The 18,581-nt window shown below is 38.8% G+C and overlaps 1 protein-coding gene and 1 long non-coding RNA gene across 12 annotated transcripts in view; one reads left to right on the top strand and one right to left on the bottom strand.

Annotated features, from left to right (window-relative positions):
- The window catches only part of LOC129417931 (scavenger receptor cysteine-rich domain-containing protein DMBT1), a 34,609-nt gene extending 25,755 nt beyond the window's left edge, over nt 1-8,854 (bottom strand). For 7 of the 11 annotated variants that reach the window (XM_073869374.1, XM_073869370.1, XM_073869375.1 and 4 more), the window contains exons 1-9: nt 6,252-6,377; nt 6,123-6,149; nt 5,859-5,951; nt 5,533-5,580; nt 5,273-5,308; nt 5,109-5,144; nt 3,663-3,813; nt 3,234-3,418; nt 3,016-3,114 (exon numbers count right to left, since the gene is read on the bottom strand). In XM_073869374.1, coding sequence (XP_073725475.1) covers nt 3,016-3,114; nt 3,234-3,418; nt 3,663-3,813; nt 5,109-5,144; nt 5,273-5,308; nt 5,533-5,545 — 520 coding nt within the window. In that variant the 5' untranslated portion in view covers nt 5,546-5,580; nt 5,859-5,951; nt 6,123-6,149; nt 6,252-6,377. Of the gene's footprint in view, nt 1-3,015; nt 3,115-3,233; nt 3,419-3,662; nt 3,814-5,108; nt 5,145-5,272; nt 5,309-5,532; nt 5,581-5,858; nt 5,952-6,122; nt 6,150-6,251; nt 6,378-8,835 lie in introns of those variants that run through there. The other 4 variants (XM_073869379.1, XM_073869378.1, XM_073869377.1 and 1 more) reach the window with 2 other exon arrangements.
- A 1,172-nt stretch (nt 8,855-10,026) lies between these two features.
- Nucleotides 10,027-11,263, top strand: LOC141365170 (uncharacterized). The gene is made up of 3 exons (XR_012370342.1): nt 10,027-10,151; nt 10,359-10,541; nt 10,835-11,263. It is a non-coding gene; the product is annotated as an uncharacterized lncRNA (long non-coding RNA).
- Nucleotides 11,264-18,581: the final 7,318 nt, after the last annotated feature.

Raw genomic sequence — 18,581 nt, forward strand, 5'->3', positions numbered from 1 at the left:
TGCAAATGCTGTCTATTTCCTTTGTATAATTGTTTATATAGTGGAGTGCCCTGTATAAATATGTTCACGGGCATGCGCTGTTGTACGCGGACTGTACGCGCACTGTCCGCGCGGTCTCAAATTTTGGGCTGCACGCGGACGGTCCGCGCGGCATACACCGTGTAACCATTACACCTGCGTGTCATTTCTATTTTACCCCGTGATCAGACCCAGCATTTCTGATAGCAAGATATGCCCCTGAGGGGTCTCCTAGCATTCTGTACCACATGTGATGCCCCCAGCACGGGATGAGCAGCCACGTATGACGGGCTTGCGGTCTCAGGGGTGTGCATAGCACCCCAACTACCGCGACCGGTGCACTGTATATCTGGGACTTGTACGCTCCGCTATGGAGATTGCGACTGTTGCGTTTTTTACCGTTAAGGCGGTTTTTGCGCTCTCATCACCTGTCGCATCTCGCCCGTCATCTCCTGCTTTGGAGTCAGAAGCATCTGAGGTCCCTTCGTGCCATTTACATCCCGGGTTCACTCAATACAGCGGCAGACGCGCTTTCCCGAGCTGCACGCCCCGGCGAATGGCGACTCCACCCACAGACGGTCCAGCTAATTTGGAAGAAGTTCGGTTGTGCACAGATAGATCTATTTGCGTCACCGGACGATACCCACTGTTGCCTGTTTTATTCACTAACCAAGGGCAGCCTCGGCGTGGATGTGTTGGCACACAGCTGGCCGCGGGGGACGCGCAAATACGCATTTCCACCAGTGAGCTTAATCGCACAGACACTGTTCAAAGTCAGGCAGGACGAGGAGAGCCTTTTATTAGTCGCCCCGTACTGGACGACCAGGAATTGGTTTTCAGAGTTAATGCTTCTCGCGTCAGCCCCTCCCTGGCGGTTTCCCCTGAGGAAGGACTTTCTTTCTCAAGGAAGGGGCGCATTTGGCACTCGCGCCCCGACCTGTGGGATCTCCATGTATGGTCGTTGAGCGCGCGCAAGGTTTAGGTGATTTATCGCAAGCGTTATCTAACAGCATCGACGCGGCACGAGCACCGCCCACATGGCGGGCTTACGAGCTTAAATGAAACCTTTTTCGTCACCTGGTGCTCTTCGCAACGCAAGGACCCCAGAGAATGCCGCATCAACATTGTGCTTTTATATCTTCAACATAAGTTATATGGTAGGCTGTCACCCTCCACCATTAAAGTTGATATCGCCACTATTTCTGCTCATCACTCATTTATTAACAGCAGATCAGTTGGCCAGCATGATTTGGTTATTAGATTTTAAGAGGCGCTCGCAGGCTAAACCCCTCGCGCCCTCCCTCTATTCCTCCTGGGACCTGTCCAGGGTGCTGAAACCCCTACAGATCCCCGGTTCGAGCCTTTGCAGTCTGCGAGTCTGAAGTTTTTGTCAATGAAAACTCTGACCCTGCTAGCATTGGCCTCTGTGAGGTGAGTAAGGGATTTATATGCATTCTCTGTTGACAATTCGTGCCTTTAGTTTGGTCCTGATGTCTCGAGCGTAACACTCAGACCCAGACCAGGCTACGTGCCCAAAGTTCCCACCACTCCCTTCAGAGATAAGGTGGTGAGCTTGCAAGCGGAGCCTCCGGAGGAGGCAGACCCAACCATAGCTTTATTATGTCCCGTACGAGCTTTACGCCTCTACGTGGATCGCACACAAAGCCTCAGGACTTCAGATCAGCTCTTTGTTTGTTACGGTGGTCAGCAGAGAGGGAAAGCTGTCATTAAGCAGAGGATGTCTCATTGGATAGTTGATACTATCGCCCTTGCTTATAATCTGCAGGGCATTCTTTGTCTATTTAATTTGAGAGCCCACTCTACTACAAGTGTTGCCTCATTTTGGGCACTCGCTTGTGGTTCCTCGCTAACAGACATCTGCAGAGCTGCTGGTTGGGCGACCCCTAACACGTTCATTAGGTTTTACAGTGTTCGTGTCGAGCCTGTCTCCTCTCGTGTTCTTTCCTCGTTAGGGGAAGCACGGAGAACAGGCTCGCAGGTCGGCTTGCAGCCTCCGACTGCTGCTCAGTATGGAAGGCCATCAAGGCAAAAATGCATAATAATTTGATTTGTCTTCCTCCGCTGCCTTGGCAGACTGATGTTGCGGAGCATCCGCTGCCAGCCTCTCACTAGCTGCATCCTCGCGAACCTGTGTTTGGCTCGGGCGTCCACATTGCGTCCCACCGGGTTCCTTTGTGAGTATTTTTCCGTGGGGTTAATCCTACTAGCCCACGTTTCCCTCAGCAGAGCACTGCTTTGCTTACACAGCCACGGCTGTCATTTACACCTCAACTATGGTTGACTTTCGCCCATCAATAGCCCTTAATGGGGCGGTGGCTTCTGCAGCGTTCCTATACCGCTCAGATAGGGCGCTTCCCAGTCGCTGGCACTACTGTGGGGTTAAAGGAACATCTAGTGCCCAGCCTTCTGCCTTAAAACCTAATTCTCCTTATCCTTAAGTGGAACCGGAGGGCTTTACGCAGACACTGGAAGAGGTCAGCCCTCAGTGGCGTTTTGGTAGGGATTCCCAATTCATCGGTCACGATGTGCGTCGTAGTGACCGACTGAAAGGGAACGTCTCGGTTACATATGTAACCCACGTTCCCTGAAGGAAGGGAACGGAGACGTGACGTCTCGTCGCCACAGGGCTGCTCCCTGCTGTTTATCGGCCAGTCACACTTTCCGGCTTTCTCAGCGAAACGAAGCTAATTTCCATATTTGCATCTGCGGCTTATATACGCACCTGGCGGGGCAGCGCCAGCATTATGCAAATATCTCAATGCCAAGTTCATTGGCGTTTTAGTAGTTTACGAAAGCAGATTGGTCTCTCTAAGCGAGTTCCCAATTCATCGGTCACGACGTGACGTCTCCGTTCCCTTCCTTCAGGGAACGTGGGTTACATACGTAACCGAGACGTTCTAACTATACAAAGCTTAATGCCAATGGGTGAAATGTCCCTTTCATCTTCAAGTGCCTGTTGGATCAAGACAAACTCACTTTTGTAGTCATGGCAACAGTTTCTCTTGTACCGGCAGGAGTTCTCACATGAACAAGTGCGAAATCGATATCCACAGTTGTACCTGCATGAATTGGAATCTAGAGAAAAGATACATAGATTTTAGCAATACTGATATTATAACAAGTCATTTGGCATTAGAAACTAGATTAAATCTATAGTATATGATACATCAAGTCATATACATTTCATCACATACCTACAAAGACCCAGTTTGCATGAAATCCTCTTCTCGTTTCACTGCCATCACTGTAGAAAACCACAGTCACACCATTCTGAGTTGATTTAAAAGATTGTCTCCTGTTCCCTTGAACTTTTCCTAGTAAACGTCCACGTGAAGTATGACCATCAAATACTTCGATGTAATCACAGCATGTTTCCAAACTTAAGAGAAAAAGAAAATTATTTTATTTTATTATACAAATGTTTTGACACAATCTTTGAGGACACCTTTACAAAAGCATTTGCTAACAAATTTTGCAATTTATTAATGTTTGTTTGTTTATTCTTCACGCCATTCCATCATCTGTATGGTGTGAACCGGTTAATTCATAATTTTAAAAAGTTTTAATTTGCCTGTGGCAATGATTTAGAAGTGAACAAATACAATATAAGCACAATGTCATACTCAACAAAGGTGAAGTTCAACAGCACTGTTCTTTGTCCAGTGCTGTGAATGGTCCATGTGCATCGTGCACCATTAGGATAGAAACTAGGGTACTGAGGGCTTACAAATTCACCCATCCAATTTGCCATGTTGCCACCACATCCGTTGTATCCTTATAGACAAGAACAGTGCAGGAAAAGATTGTTACTTATTTCACAGACTCATTCCTAAAATAAATATATGAAGAGTTTGGTTCCAAAACGCGATAAAAGCCAAGTTACTGCCAAAATCAGTATTATATCAGGTCAGTATTTAAAAGTAAATTCTTAATTTTACGCAAATCCAATATCCGCAGTGTTATTCTGTCATCTTTTCTCCCTTTTTTCCCAAAACGCAATAAACGCCACTCCTCCCTTCTACAGAACGCAATAAATCCGCTCCACATATTACTGGGCACCATTCCACGCAATGTAGACAAACAATGGTGGTGCGTTGAGTACACGGAATCCTAGTTTTCCTCATCTACTTTGTACTTCGTGATCAACAAACAAACAAAAGCAAAATAATACTTTAATGGCATTAATAAACCCGTGGTTTTCTGTGACGGGAAAGATTGTATCATCAATATCCAATAACTTACACGAGAGGCACTCGGGAGACATGTGGTTGTTCTCCCGACAGCATCTGTGAAGTTTATGTGATTCTAACACATTGACCCCAGGGGATCTTATGAAAAACTTTCCATTATTTCACTCAAGGTCAACGACAATCGAGCAGGACCAAAACATTTTACAAGCGGATCGCTTTGAAAAATGTTAAGCGACAGCGTCAAGTAAAACCGCAGCAATGACAGTGATCTTAATATGTGGGTTGCAACATGACAAAGTAAGTGTTTTGATTAATGCCATTAGTGTTTATTTTTTTATCAGTGTATACCACTGTTCAACTAAATGAATATATCATGGCAAAGATGAATGCACATTTATACATTGATTTAATAGATTTATAGCATTTATAGCAAAAAATGCTTTTTGTGGAAAAAATAATTTGTTTTTATAATAAATCTTTGAAAATCAAGTCATGGATTTGAATTTTTATGTTTTTATAACCTAAAGATGCTATGTGAAAGTTTGTAACAGAAAATAGTGGTTTTCATCTTGTTACTTTCTTGGTATAGAAAACCCGTTTTTACTGAAATTTGTCAAAATGGATTTATTGAGTTTTGGAACCAAACTCTTCATATATATAAAGTTATAACCATGAAACACCAATTTCCCATACGATGTAATGTTACAATCTTTACCTGTCCATTTCAAGCCACTTCTTGTGTTACTACTTGATGTTTTACAAAGTAAAATATGCATGATTTAAAATATGAATTATGAAAATATCCAGTATACTATATTGTACTAAATTGTATTATATTATGAAACACCAACATCCAATTTAATGTTATGTTATATTTACCTGTCCATTCCCAGTCAATGGTCGGGTTAGGTGATGCTTTACAAAGCAAAATATGCATGATTTAAAATATGAATTATGAAAATCTGCATTACAATACTATATTGTACTAAATTGTAATATATTATAAAACACCAACATCCAATTTAATGTAATGTTATATTTACCTGTCCATTCCCAGTCACTGGTTGTGCTACTTGGGGCTTTACAAAGCAAAATATGCATGATTTAAAATATGAATATTTTTTATAAATATTAATAATTATATATCATATTATGAAACACCAACGTCCCACTCAATGAAATGTTATAGGATATTTATCAATGCAATCAGTTGTCGTGAAAATACAAAATATGCATTACTTAAAATACCAATTATAAAAATATGCATATTATGTTCACAAAAACTACTTTGTCATAATATTACCTGCTGTTGTCATGGCTGGCTGTGATGTTGAGGCCACGTGGCAATACCCTGAGTAAAAAGAGAAAAAAGACTGGTTGAATGTATTTAAATGAGCTTTTAGCTTGAGACTGTATTTGATTTCAGGTGAACTTTTGTTTATTTGCATAAATTATGTACAATCAGACCGAATACTTTTACTATTAAAATACTACTACTTCGGATTTTGTGTTGACTTATAGCTTCATTTCATCAATCTTTCATAGCTAATATACTATTTCTGTTGTATATTTCTACATAATAATCTAATCATGTCAAAAACATTTCTTGAATTTTTTCGAGGAACTTACAATTAAAGTCAGGGCAACAGTTGCCATGGTACTGACATGAGCTGTAACATGAACAAGTGCGAAGTTGATATCCACAGTTATACCTGCATGAATCTAGAGAAAAGATACATAGATTTTTGCAATAATGTTATTATAACAAGTCACTTGGTATTAGAAACTAGATTAAAATCTATGGTATATGATATATCAAGTAATATACATTTCATCACATACCAATTATGAAAATATGCATATTATGTTGTTATGTTATGTTAAATTATTTACCTGTTGGCCATGACTCAGTGATTCTTGCTGTAAGATTGCACATAGACATTATATTTAACTTAAGCTTTATTCACTGATAAATATTTTCTATAGAAAAATGTTTCTATTGCAAGTGAAGGATTTTCATACCTTAAAAGCTTAGAAGTACATAGAGAAGAACAGCCAGAGGTTTCATGGTTCTTGTCAGGCCAAGTTGGTTTCTGAAACTTAAAGCATATACCCAAAACTAGTTTAAGAAGGATTTCATTTTGATTGTGAAAGTGATGAGTTCAGCATGTTAGTCCATGCTTCTGCTTTTAAGCCCAAAACAGAGTGAGAAATGAAACTGAGACACAGATTGACTTGCTCACATCTTCCTATTTTTTCTTCTCTACATTTATCATCTTTTTTTGCACAACTGCTCAGCAATGATCAGCAACTATTTTTAGTCAATACTCCTTTACCAGATAGAAAGTCTTTACCATTTATGTTTTGTCATATGTTTAAATGAGAGAGTGTATATGAACCAAAGAGAGCTGGGCACGTCCTTGAGCTGCGTCTCAAGGACACAAGACTTACTGTTCACAGGCAAGCCTATTGAGAATATCAGAAGTCTTATGCAAAGTCCTTGAGAGATGCAAAATCACAGTTCTACAACTATTCTACAACAGTTCTATAACAGCAGGCCTGGTAACTCCAAACAAATTTTCTCTACTTATAATCACATTCACAAATCACATTACTTTTTCAAAATAAAGTACACTCTAAAAAACGTTGGGTTAAAATTAACGTTAGGTTAAATATGGACCAACCCAACACTGGGTTATTTTAACCCAACAAGGGTAGAAATAACTTTTTGTTGGGTTGAAACAACCCAACGTTTGGTTAATGTGTTTAAAGCTGAAATTTTGTGGTTTAAATTGCTTTCATACCTTTCATTGTGGTGTCTATAAATAACAAAGCATAGATTTCATTGAAAAAGCATATTTATTGCACATGAACAATAAAAGAGTACATAGCCCTACACAAACAATCAACTTTCTAATAAAAAAATATATTAGTATTATATCTCACAATCTAAAATGACAGATACCCGGTTAACATTACAATTAGATCAAGTAAAAAGTTGTACAAGTAAGGGATAATGTATTGGCAGCATGTCATCACAGAAAAAAGCCAACAGTTTCTTCAGGACAAATGTCACAAACACATTGGTTTAATCATTTGTAAATTTAATGTCGGATATGTAATTAATAGACATTGATATTTAATTTTTGTGTAATATAAAACTGTACCTGTCAAATGATTTGCATTGGAGTTTTTAGTTTTGAGCAGTAGTAGAATGTCACGACTGGCCAATCAGAAACTAGCATTTTAGAGAACCGTGTAATAAGAAATGGTTAATGTAACACATAAGATCAACACTAAGTTGCAGAAACAGTCAACATATGATCAACATGAAAAATCACCTTAGCATGACAAATAACTACACAGACTTCTTATAGAAAAGGATTCCGTTCTTGGGAGTTTGTAAACAACAGTCTTCAAAAACACCCACACTGATGTGCACTGCTTAGTAAAATTAAAGTCCAAAACATAAAAAAGTTTAAAACATGTCAACATCACCAAGGAGGGTGTATTGCTGGAGTGACTGTCTGTCAAAAAAACGAAGGCTTTATGGCAGAGATCGTCATCTTCCAATTCAAGGACAAATGGGAGTGGTTTTGTCACCTCAGCCTCTCAGAAGAATGCAACCATGTTGGTCCCAACCTGTTGAAAACAGACAAAACACTTGTTAGAATGCAGGCAAAGACGCTAAATGCATGATGCAGCATTATTATACAAAACCAAACAATTCATATTTAGATAGCTATTTACCGATAAGATGGGCTTGACAATTGTATACAATTAAAGAGATAGTTGGGCCAAAAATGATATTAAACCCATGATTACTCACCTCCAAGCCATCCAAGATGCATACGTCCATCATTTTTCAGACTAACACATTTTCAGTTATTTTAGAAAATGTTTTAGATCTTTCAGTTAATCAAATGTAAAGTTATGGGGTCCACTCCTTCAAGTAAAAAAATATTTGCATCCATCCTTCACAAAATAAATCCATCTGGCTCCACGATAATAAACAAAGGCCTTCTGAGGGAATTCCGTGCAGTGTTGTTTTAGAATTATAACAAAAATAACTAGCTTCTGCTAATGGCGCCATATTGGTCGCGTCCGCATTCAAGATGAGACCTGTCCTGAATACAGAGGAGTCTAAGCTAGTTATTTTTGTTTATAAAGTTTAAATATAGATATTTCTACAAAAAACGGCACGGATTACCCTCAGAAGACCTTTGTTTATCATCGTGGAGCCATTTGGATTTCTTTTGTGAAGGATGGGTGCACATTTTTTGGACGTGAAGGAGTGGACCCTGTAACATTACATTTGATTAACTGAAAGATCTAAGACATTTTCTAAAATATCTCAAAATGTGTTTGTCTAAAAAATTATGGACATATGCATCTCGAATGGCTTGGGGTTGAGTAAATCATGAGTTTAATATAACTTTTGGGTGAACTATTCCTTTAATCGTGCAACCTTACATACCACTTTTGAAAATGACATACTCACAGCAAAATAAGCAGGGATTCTTAATAAAGAAATGCTTTGATATGCCTCATTGTAATATCAACATATCACTTTAAATAATAAAAAACAAGTGCATTTTCATGTTACCTGTAAATAACTTTGTAAAAGTTGGTATCAGAACCTCAAAGTGACATTGTTTTAGCTTCTCCAGGAAAAAATATCCATCTTTTATCCATCAGGGTCTGAGGAAAAGAGCCAAAACTGTGATTTAAGTGGGCATCATCAAAAACATTTGAAAAAGACAAAAATGTCTGTAAGTTACACAGACCAAATGAGAGTTCACAATGTGTGACCCTGTCTCTGAACTCAAGGTTAAAGTTTCATGATCTAAACATGATATTAAAAGCATCAGTTTGATTTCAACTTTTACAACAAACGATTATTTATTTAAAACGTACACGTTTCTTCCTCATATTAACGTTATCTGTTTTAAACCGAATTTCTAAACCATTAGAATACGTTACATTCTAACGTTTCTAAAATTATTAAAACAAGCCATGTTTTAGACATATTTCATAAAACGTTTGATCACACGAAATATTTAAATCATTTAAAAGCAAGCATATAGATTTACTGGACATTACAGACTAGCCAACGAACGCTAATAAAACTTTTAATAAGAGTTATGTCTTGTGAACCATCATTTTGCATACTTTTGCATTCAGAAATAGTTTAAATGATTAAAAACAATGACACAAACCTTTTCCTTCAAATAAATCAAAGATAAGTCGATGAAAACCCGTTTATGAATCCTGAGGTGATGGTAAATTCCCGCGTCAGGCAATACTAACCAACTGCAGACGCGCAGAAGCATACGTCAGCTGAGACTGACAGCGCCAGACTGACAATGTGAGGGCGGAAATGGGCGGAGTTCACTCCACACACTCCAGATCAATAGGGAGCGGTAATGCGCCTTTTCGTTGAGAAGGTAATCGGCGAGAAGGTAATCGTGGCGCCAGAAGAGTTTAGTCAAAAGTTAATAAAAACAGAATCATCATGGCGGAAGAACAGAACTCGGTAAAAATTCCTTTGTGTTGTGTATTTAAGCGAATGTTTTTTTTTTAATTAACACTTTTACAAAATGTCTCAAAGTATTTTGGGAGTGGGCATTATGACGACGGCACTGACGACGGCACTTGATCACGTTAATTATTTTGCAATTACATTCTATTACTTTAAGATACATTTTCATGGTTTGACATCGTATTTTGAAGGTGTTTTTTTTTTTTACATTTTCTGACTTTTAAAAATGCTTTAAATGTTTTCATTTCAATTATAGAACCATATAACGATTCAGAAAGGTTCAGCAGTACCTTTGGAGCAATGCACAACATGCTGCAGCGATTTTCACTTCCCAGGGGACAAATTGAATAGTCACACCAAAAAGGCTGTTGTGCATGAAGGTATTAATATCTTAAGTTAACTAATATACGGTGGCAATAAATATTATTTAATAATTCCTTTGGAATTAGCTGTTTTTCTCCATGATTTTATCAAAATTGGCCATTAAAGTCAAAAGTTTAGGCTAAAAATACACACAAACAGTTATATATTTGATTATTAGTATTTTATAATAATGTTTCATATCTTTAAATCTGATTGACCATCAGCAACCAGCACAGAGTGTACCGGGGCTCCATCAGCTACCATTGAAAGGTACCTCTCTCACTCTCTCAAGTATTTCTTTGTCCATGTGTCTATAAATTAACTTAAAATTAATTTGTCACAGGAAACATGCTGACCTTGTTGTGCAAGTGCCACTTGAACAACAGGACACTGAAATGGGTGACAAGGTATGTTTTATTAGGCTTGTTCGACTTCATGCAGCGCTGCTAGAACTGTCAGGCGGATGACGTCAAAGTGCCGCGAGAGCGAGACGAAATTACACTTCGTATGATTTCTCTAATGATTCTCGCGGTACTTTGACGTCATCAGGCTGTCGGTTCTTGCAGTTTTTAAAATTTTAATTCACATGCTACATCCTGATTAAAACAGGTTTTTTTAGGACACTTTCCATCTTCCCAGGGACAATGGATGGATTTTTATTAAATATTTTGTCCCTTTTTTGAATTCATCTCTCATTAAGGAACCACAGATCGTCAAAGACCTCTTGACTGCAGTGGAATGGTTGCAGGAAAACTGCCATGCCTTCAAAGGTTTTGCACAAGAGCCGTGGTATTTGACCTTAACCAAGGAAGACCAGGAAAAGGCCCTTCTTCAACTTGATCATGCGGAAATGAACGACGACAGACAAATGGCCAAAGAGCCTTTCATGTTTCGTTTCAAATTCAGGGAAGATATGGAAGTTTTTCTTAGCGAGTGTCACGACAAAAGGTGCCTTAGGATTAACTCCATGTTTATGGAGTTTTAAATTTATTTAAGGGAGAATTATTGTTTAACATTTAAAATGTATTAAAATGCTCAAGGTTTATTTTTTAAGATTTGTGTTAAATTTATTGTTATTCACTTATGACACAACAAAACAAATGGATAATAAACTATACATTTAACTTTGAAACAAAACTACTAACAATTGTTTGTAGCATATAACAATTTTACACAAATACATAAACACACATACATACATTTAGTGAATTCATACTGAATTATTGTTTAACATTTAAAATGTATTAAAATGCTTTTTCATTAAAATCAAATGCTCAAGCTTTATTTTTTAAGATGTGTTAAATTTATTGTTATTCACTTATGACACAACATTTAACTTTTAAACAAAACTATTAACAATTGTTTGTAGCATATAATTCTTACCTTTTACATTATTTTACACAAATACATAAACACACATACATTTAGTGAATCTATATTGTTTGGAACTTAATTCATCTCTATGGCAAAACGTGTCTAGGTCATTCTGAAATCGTCCTTTATATATTTATAAATAGTTGCAGTTCGGGGCACTGCATATGCACATTATAACACATCTCACCATTAAGGATATCGTGTTTTTTGCCATTAAGGGAAATCAAATCATCTGGTCTCAATTACAAATTTGACTGGTAAATGATCAAGAACGTTGAGCCCTTTTGTACTGCATTGCATATTGAATGTTCAAGGATGACAGATAAAATTAATACACGTATGCATGCATGCATGCATGTGAATAATTAATGTATTTATTTTACACAATGTAAAAGGTAAGAATTGATATTTGCTACAGACAATTGTTAATAGTTTTGTTTAAAAGTTAAATGTATGGTTTTTTAAACAAATCTTTTAAATCAAATGCTCAAGCTTTATGTTTTTATGAAAAATAAGTATTTTTCAACATTAAAATCTCACCCTCAAAAAAAAAAAAAAAACACTAAAAAAACCTCAAAACTCCATAAACATGGAGTTAATCCTGAGGCGCCTTTTGTCCTGGCACTCATTAAGAAAAACTTCCATATCTTCCCTGAACTGGAAACAAAACATGAAAGGCTCTTTGGCCAGTTGTCTGTCGTCATTCTTTTCCGCCCGATCTAGTTGAAGAAGGGCCTTTTCCTGGTCTTCCTTGCTTAAGGTAAGATACCACGGCTCTTGCGCAAAACCTCTGAAGGCATGCCCGTTTTCCTGCAACCATCCAACTGCAGTCAAGAGATCTTTGACGATCTGTGGTTCCTTAATGAGAGAAGAATTCAAAAAAGACAATATTTAATTTAATTTATAAAAAAAAATCCATCCATTGTCCCTGGGAAGATGGAAAGTGTCCTAAACAAAACCTGTTTTAATTAGGATGTAGCATGTAAATTAAAGTTTTTAACCTGTTATGAAACGGCTGAAATTCCACAAAAGGGCGTATTTGTTCCTCAGACATTGCACAATAAACGTGACACCCAAATGTAGCAGAGTCGAACGAATGTCCGGAAGTGAACTAATTGTTTTCAGTTTTTATATCATAATTCGTTCAGAAACGGCAAGATTGTGATGTGAACAAATTGTTTTGTATTAAAAGGCTTGAATAATCAATTTCCTTGGACTTTTATGAATAATTTGTTTTGGACAATTTCACAGAAGCGGATGAAGGGAAGATTTTGAAGGCAAGTAAATAAACTTAATCAGCGCCACTTGGTTCAGATAACTATCAGCTAGATAACAGTTTTATGGCTGCTATAAATCATATTACGCTTTGTGTGCAGGCTTAATGGAATCCTGAGAGTCTAAGCTTTCAAACGATGTGCCACACTACCGTATGTTTTGAAGATTTAATGACAATATTTAATTACAATGACGTTTATGCAGCCTCATTTCTGAGGGAGGGGGTGTGCCGTGTACGGCACAGTGATCCTTATTAGGTAAACACCATTTCTGTCATGTTCCCCAGTTTGAGACAATAAAAAGATACCTCGTCACCCATTTCAGTGTCATGTTGTTCAAGTGGCACTTGCACATCAAGGTCAGCATGTTTTCTGTGACAAATTAATTTCAAATTAATTTATAGACACATGGACAAAGAAATACTTGAGAGAGCAAGAGAGTTACCTTTAAATGGCAAAATTCTCCATCAGAATAAGACACCACCATTTCCGAATGACGGGAAAATCAGACTTGCATATTGGGGGGAAAAAAGTGTTAACAGATCAACAATTTTATATTAAATCGTTTAAAAATATGATATTTTAACGAAGACTTACAGCTGTAAAATCAAAGGGTTCCTCCAAGATCATGTAGAAAGCATACTGAAACAAGTTAAATCAGAATTTCAGGCAACCAGTTCATTTTTTTCATACTTTTGAAAAAGACATTCATATATTTCCCCTTTTTTTACCATCAACATGAAGATCCCACAGTCAACAGAGCCGGCCAACTGTTTTGGAACATTCTGAAAAGAAATGGAATGTCATTAGGTTATTCTTGGAAATTTTTTAAAAACATAGATTGTGTATTGTTTTTAAGTAGCTTTAAAAAAACTTAGTAAAACTAACCTTGTTTTTTATCAGCTTCCACAGTGCTTTAAGTGGGCTGGAACGCGCCGGTACTCAGTACCGCCACTTCTAAAAATAGCTCTTGAGCGTACCACCACCTCTCCGTGAGCCCAGAACGTGCTTCTAGCGTACCGGAACGCTCATTTGCACATCTGTTTAAATCAGAGGTTTTAATCCGTTGGCTGCGCTGCCGCTTTTCAGACCGCTCTTCACAATGTACACTTCCTAATTCGTCCCACCGAGAGCAGAGACTACATTACCCATACACCCTTGAGTTTACAAGTTAAAAGCGCATGCGTCGCCTTTGTCAGTCAGCCTCAACGTGGTGTGGAGAGGTGTGACTCATACCCGTCAAGTATCCCGTTTTGGCCGGGAAAGTCCCGTATTTTATCCTTCTTTCCCGCCGTCCTCCCGTATTAGTATTTTCCCTTAAATCTCTCGTATTTTATCCTCCGTAATTTCGCACGCAAAGGTTGTGATCTATAAAAAGATCCTAAAGATCGCTAAAGATCCACTGATTCCGCTAATCCACTTCGTGTTTTCCCGCCCGCCCGCAGCATCTCTGTGTGCACTCTCTGCCTGGACGACAGTTTCTGAAGTTCGTTGCATTAACAGGTAGATTTATTACATTATATCAGATGTTAAACCGCAGAATTACTTATTTGGAAGTTTGTTTATGTATTTGTAAAATGTAAAAGTGCTAACAACTTAGCAAACAACAACAAAATATCCACATTCTTACTATTATCGCTTGTCTAATTGATTTACTGTTCCCGATCAGATCTATATATAAACACTAAATTTGCTGTTGTTGGCACACTTTGTAGGCAAAAAATACAAAAAACACCAATGCCTTCACAAAATAAAGACAGAGAACGGAAAGGGAGGCTGCTTCTAAAGGCAGTTCAACATTGCAAACATGGAATATTTTTTGTCACACTTTAATTCTTGTTATTATATTTCCCATTATAATCACTTGTCTAAGTTGATGTTAGTAATATAAAACATCATATTTATAATACTTTAAAACCATATAGTACAATCTCCCTAATTAGTGCCCTTTTTGGTTTGGGACACTGCCCAACAAAATTTCAATGAATTTGAACGACGCGCACAGTAGTTTTACCACCCGCAAAATGGAAAACAGTGGGACAAAATAAAATGATGACTTTCTAGTTTTAAATTGCCAGTATTTTGTTATTCTTGAACCCATAGACATGGTCTTGGTGTCATTTTAAAGTTTTTGTTTTTAAGCTCTTTCTATCTGAACAACTAGTTTTAGCATTTGACCAGACTGAACATTTTACTTATATATCTACCTTTTTCACATTTTATGTATGTTCAATAGCTATTTCTAGCTCAAGCAAATCCACAAACTTATATAAGGATTTATTATTTTTTACAAGGTCGTCTGTTGACTGCTGAATATAAAACCCCTTTAATATAGAAGTCTAGTCAGCAAAAAAAAAAGAAAGAAAAATAGAGTACCGGCACTTCTTTTGGGCCACTTAAAGCACTGAGCTTCCATGATCCTGAAGTGATTCTGCTTGTTAGTTTACTGCAACAAAATAAAAAATATTTTAATATATAACCATAAAAATTGGACAAAGGAGCCAAGTTACTTTGTTCTAAAGCAGGAGTGTCAAACTCAGTTCCTGTAGGGCCGGTGTCCTGCAGAGTTTAGCTCCAACCACCCCAAAGACACCGGTCTTGAACTTTCTCTGCATCAGATGTGTTTGATAAAGGCTGAATCTAAACTCTGCCAATAATTGAGGAATTGAGTTTGACACCCCTGTTCTAAAGTGAAAAGAACCACTGACTACATTGCGAAAACATATCAAATTAGCATAAAGCACCTTAAGTGTAATTTTCCCTTAAGTTGTTTCCTTTAAACTTAAGGGTGTTGCAGAAAAACCCTTAAGGTTTTCTGTTGCGTCTCCATGGCAACAATAGTATTTTATAACAACAAACCGGGGTCGCTGTCATGAAACACTTAACGATTACCCTTACCTAAGAGAACCGTTTAAGGGATTATATGCAAAACTCTTTAATTATTATCTTACAGTAGTTAAGGGGACTTTACCCCTTAAAGGCGGAGCCCACGATGTTTGAAAAACGCGTTGGAAAAGGAGACGGGCCGACTACCAAAACACACTTATAGCCAATCAAATAAAATCAAATGCCGGGTTGCGTATGTGTGGGGCGGGTCTATCAACAGAAGGTCCAGATTCTATTGGGGTAGGGGCATGTTTGTTTGGGTGATTTCAAATATCAACATTGGCTTTCAAACATCGTGGACTCCGCCTTTAAGTGTCATACTTAAGGGAAAAACTTAAGGTGCTTTATGCAACAGGGCCCAGGGATGGAAATTAACTTTTTTGTCCACCGGCCACTGTGGCTGGTGGATTTCAAAATCTACCAGCCACTCAATGTTTTACCAGCCACTTTCTTGTTTTTAACCGACTGTAACTGCATGTGAAAATTAATACAACATGATGTACAATCCTTAAGCAGTTTATTCAATCGCAAGTCTCAATGAAATACTGAAATTTTCTCTCTCTCCCTTTTAAACACACAAACCATGAACTGATGGAACTACTTTCCTTAAATGAGTAGGGCAGATTAAGTTAAACAAACACCTTTTAAGATGTTTTCTTATGTGAAATATGAGAGCAGAACATACAGACCAGAGCATTGTCAGACTTGTCTCATCGGCCTCGTACTTTCGGGAGTGACAACCGCATTTAAATGCTGGAGTAAATGTTTGTTTCATGTCTGTATGGAACAAGACTCACTCCCAAAAATGTGATGATTGACCGAGATAACCATAGCAACGTTCTGCCGTCTGGCGTGCTCATCACTCACAACTTTGACCAAAATAATTTAACAGCGTTATGTTTTGCAATAAACCTCCGTCTTGGCATTGTGTATTGCACGCATTTAAGGCTGCTCAACAGCACACTCTTGAAGTGTTGCCAGGTCCTCGTCTTTTTTTGTACTTTTATACTGTTTTGGTGCTTAACCATTTATAGCTTTTGGATCATGAAGCGATCAAGTTTTTAGTGTTATTAAAGTGTGAACATGCGGTACAAATATTTTGATCTTTGAAGTTGTAATGTGGACTGACTCGGTGGAGTAGTTGAATCCATATGCAGAGATTTATTAGCAGCAGAGGTACAGAGAAGGGCAGAGCAGAGAATCGTAATCCAATATACAGGCAGATGTTCAATAACAGGCAGGAAATCCAAATAGCAAACAGTTTCGAATCGTAATCCAATATACAAGGTCAAAAACAGGCAATGAATCATACACGTGGCAAACAAACAATGGCAATAGAAAACGCTTGGTAGAGACAGGGATAAGCTGGCAATACTTCGCGACATTTTGGCATTAACCCTGGGCTTTTAACAGATATCAACAGGAAGTGAAGAGAGAGGAAGAGCAAAGTCAGTAATCAGGCGATGGCGCCCTCTGGGTGTTGGATGAATGGGTAGCGGGTATTACAGAATCCCCCCCCTTAAGAACACCTCCTGGTGTTCTTCGTGGACGCCCCCTTGGTCGTGGTGCTGGACGATCGGGATGTGCATGGTGGAAGTCTCGGGTCAAAGACGGATCCAGAATGTCCTTGGCAGCTACCCAGGATCTTTCTTCAGGACCGTAGCCCTCCCAGTCCACTAGGTATTGTAGCCGCCCCCCCCGCCATCTGGAATCCATGATATCCTTAACCAGGTAAGCCGGAGCTCCATCAACATCCAGTGGCGGGGGGGGTTCCCTCTCCTCAGAGGTAGTACCAGGAGCAGGGTGAGCAGGTTTCAGTAGTGATACATGGAAGGAAGGAGAGATACGATAATGAGCAGGAAGCTCCAACCTATATGTCACTGGATTTATTTGTCTTAAAATACGAAATGGACCTACATACCGTGGACTGAGTTTTCTGCTGGGTAGCCGCAACCGTAGATCTTTAGTAGATAGCCAAACTCTTTGACCAGGTTGGTAGTTGGGGTGGGGACGCCTCCTGCGATCTGCCTGAATCTTCTGGGCTCTGATCGCCCTCTGTAGTCTCACATGAGTGCTGTCCCACACCCTTTCGCTTCTTCTGACCCAATCGTCCACCGCAGGAACTTCAGAGGGCTCACCAGACCAAGGGAACATGGGAGGTTGGTATCCTAGAACACACTGGAAGGGGGTGAGACCTGTAGATGAGTGAGTTAATGAATTTCTAGCATACTCAGCCCAAGGGAGAAATTCAGCCCAACGTTCTTGTTCCTGGCTACAGTATGATCTGAGGTAGCGTCCTAATTCTTGGTTCAGTCTCTCCACTTGACCGTTTGCTTGGGGATGATAACCTGATGTTAGGCTTACATTGATATCTAGCTGTTTGCAAAAAGCTTTCCATACACGAGATGTAAATTGTGAGCCCCTATCAGACACTATATCCTCCGGTATCCCGTACACACGAAACACGTGGTGAAATAATGCTTGGGCAGTCTCCATAGCCGTAGGTAATCCCTTTAATGGAACCAGACGACATGATTTAGAAAATCTGTCACAAATTACCAGAATCGTGGTGTTTCCTTCAGATCTGGGAAGATCAGTGACAAAATCTATTGACAGATGAGACCAGGGTCGTTGTGGAATAGGTAGAGGTTCCAGGAGGCCAGCTGGAAGTTTTCGTGGCGTTTTGGATCGGGCACATACACTGCAGGACTTTACATACATAGACACATCATTAGACAAACTTGGCCACCAAAATGTGTTACGCACCAGTTCCTCTGTTCGCTGAATACCAGGGTGTCCAGAGCTCAGGGATGTGTGTGTCCACTGCAAGATGCGTTGGCGAAGATTTTCAGGAACGTATTGGCGTGTTGTGGGGCATTCTGGTGGTGCTGGGTCAGTTTGTAGTTCTCTCTG

The sequence above is a fragment of the Misgurnus anguillicaudatus genome, chromosome 7, assembly GCF_027580225.2.
Source record: "Misgurnus anguillicaudatus chromosome 7, ASM2758022v2, whole genome shotgun sequence".
Taxonomy (NCBI): Eukaryota; Metazoa; Chordata; class Actinopteri; order Cypriniformes; family Cobitidae; genus Misgurnus; species Misgurnus anguillicaudatus.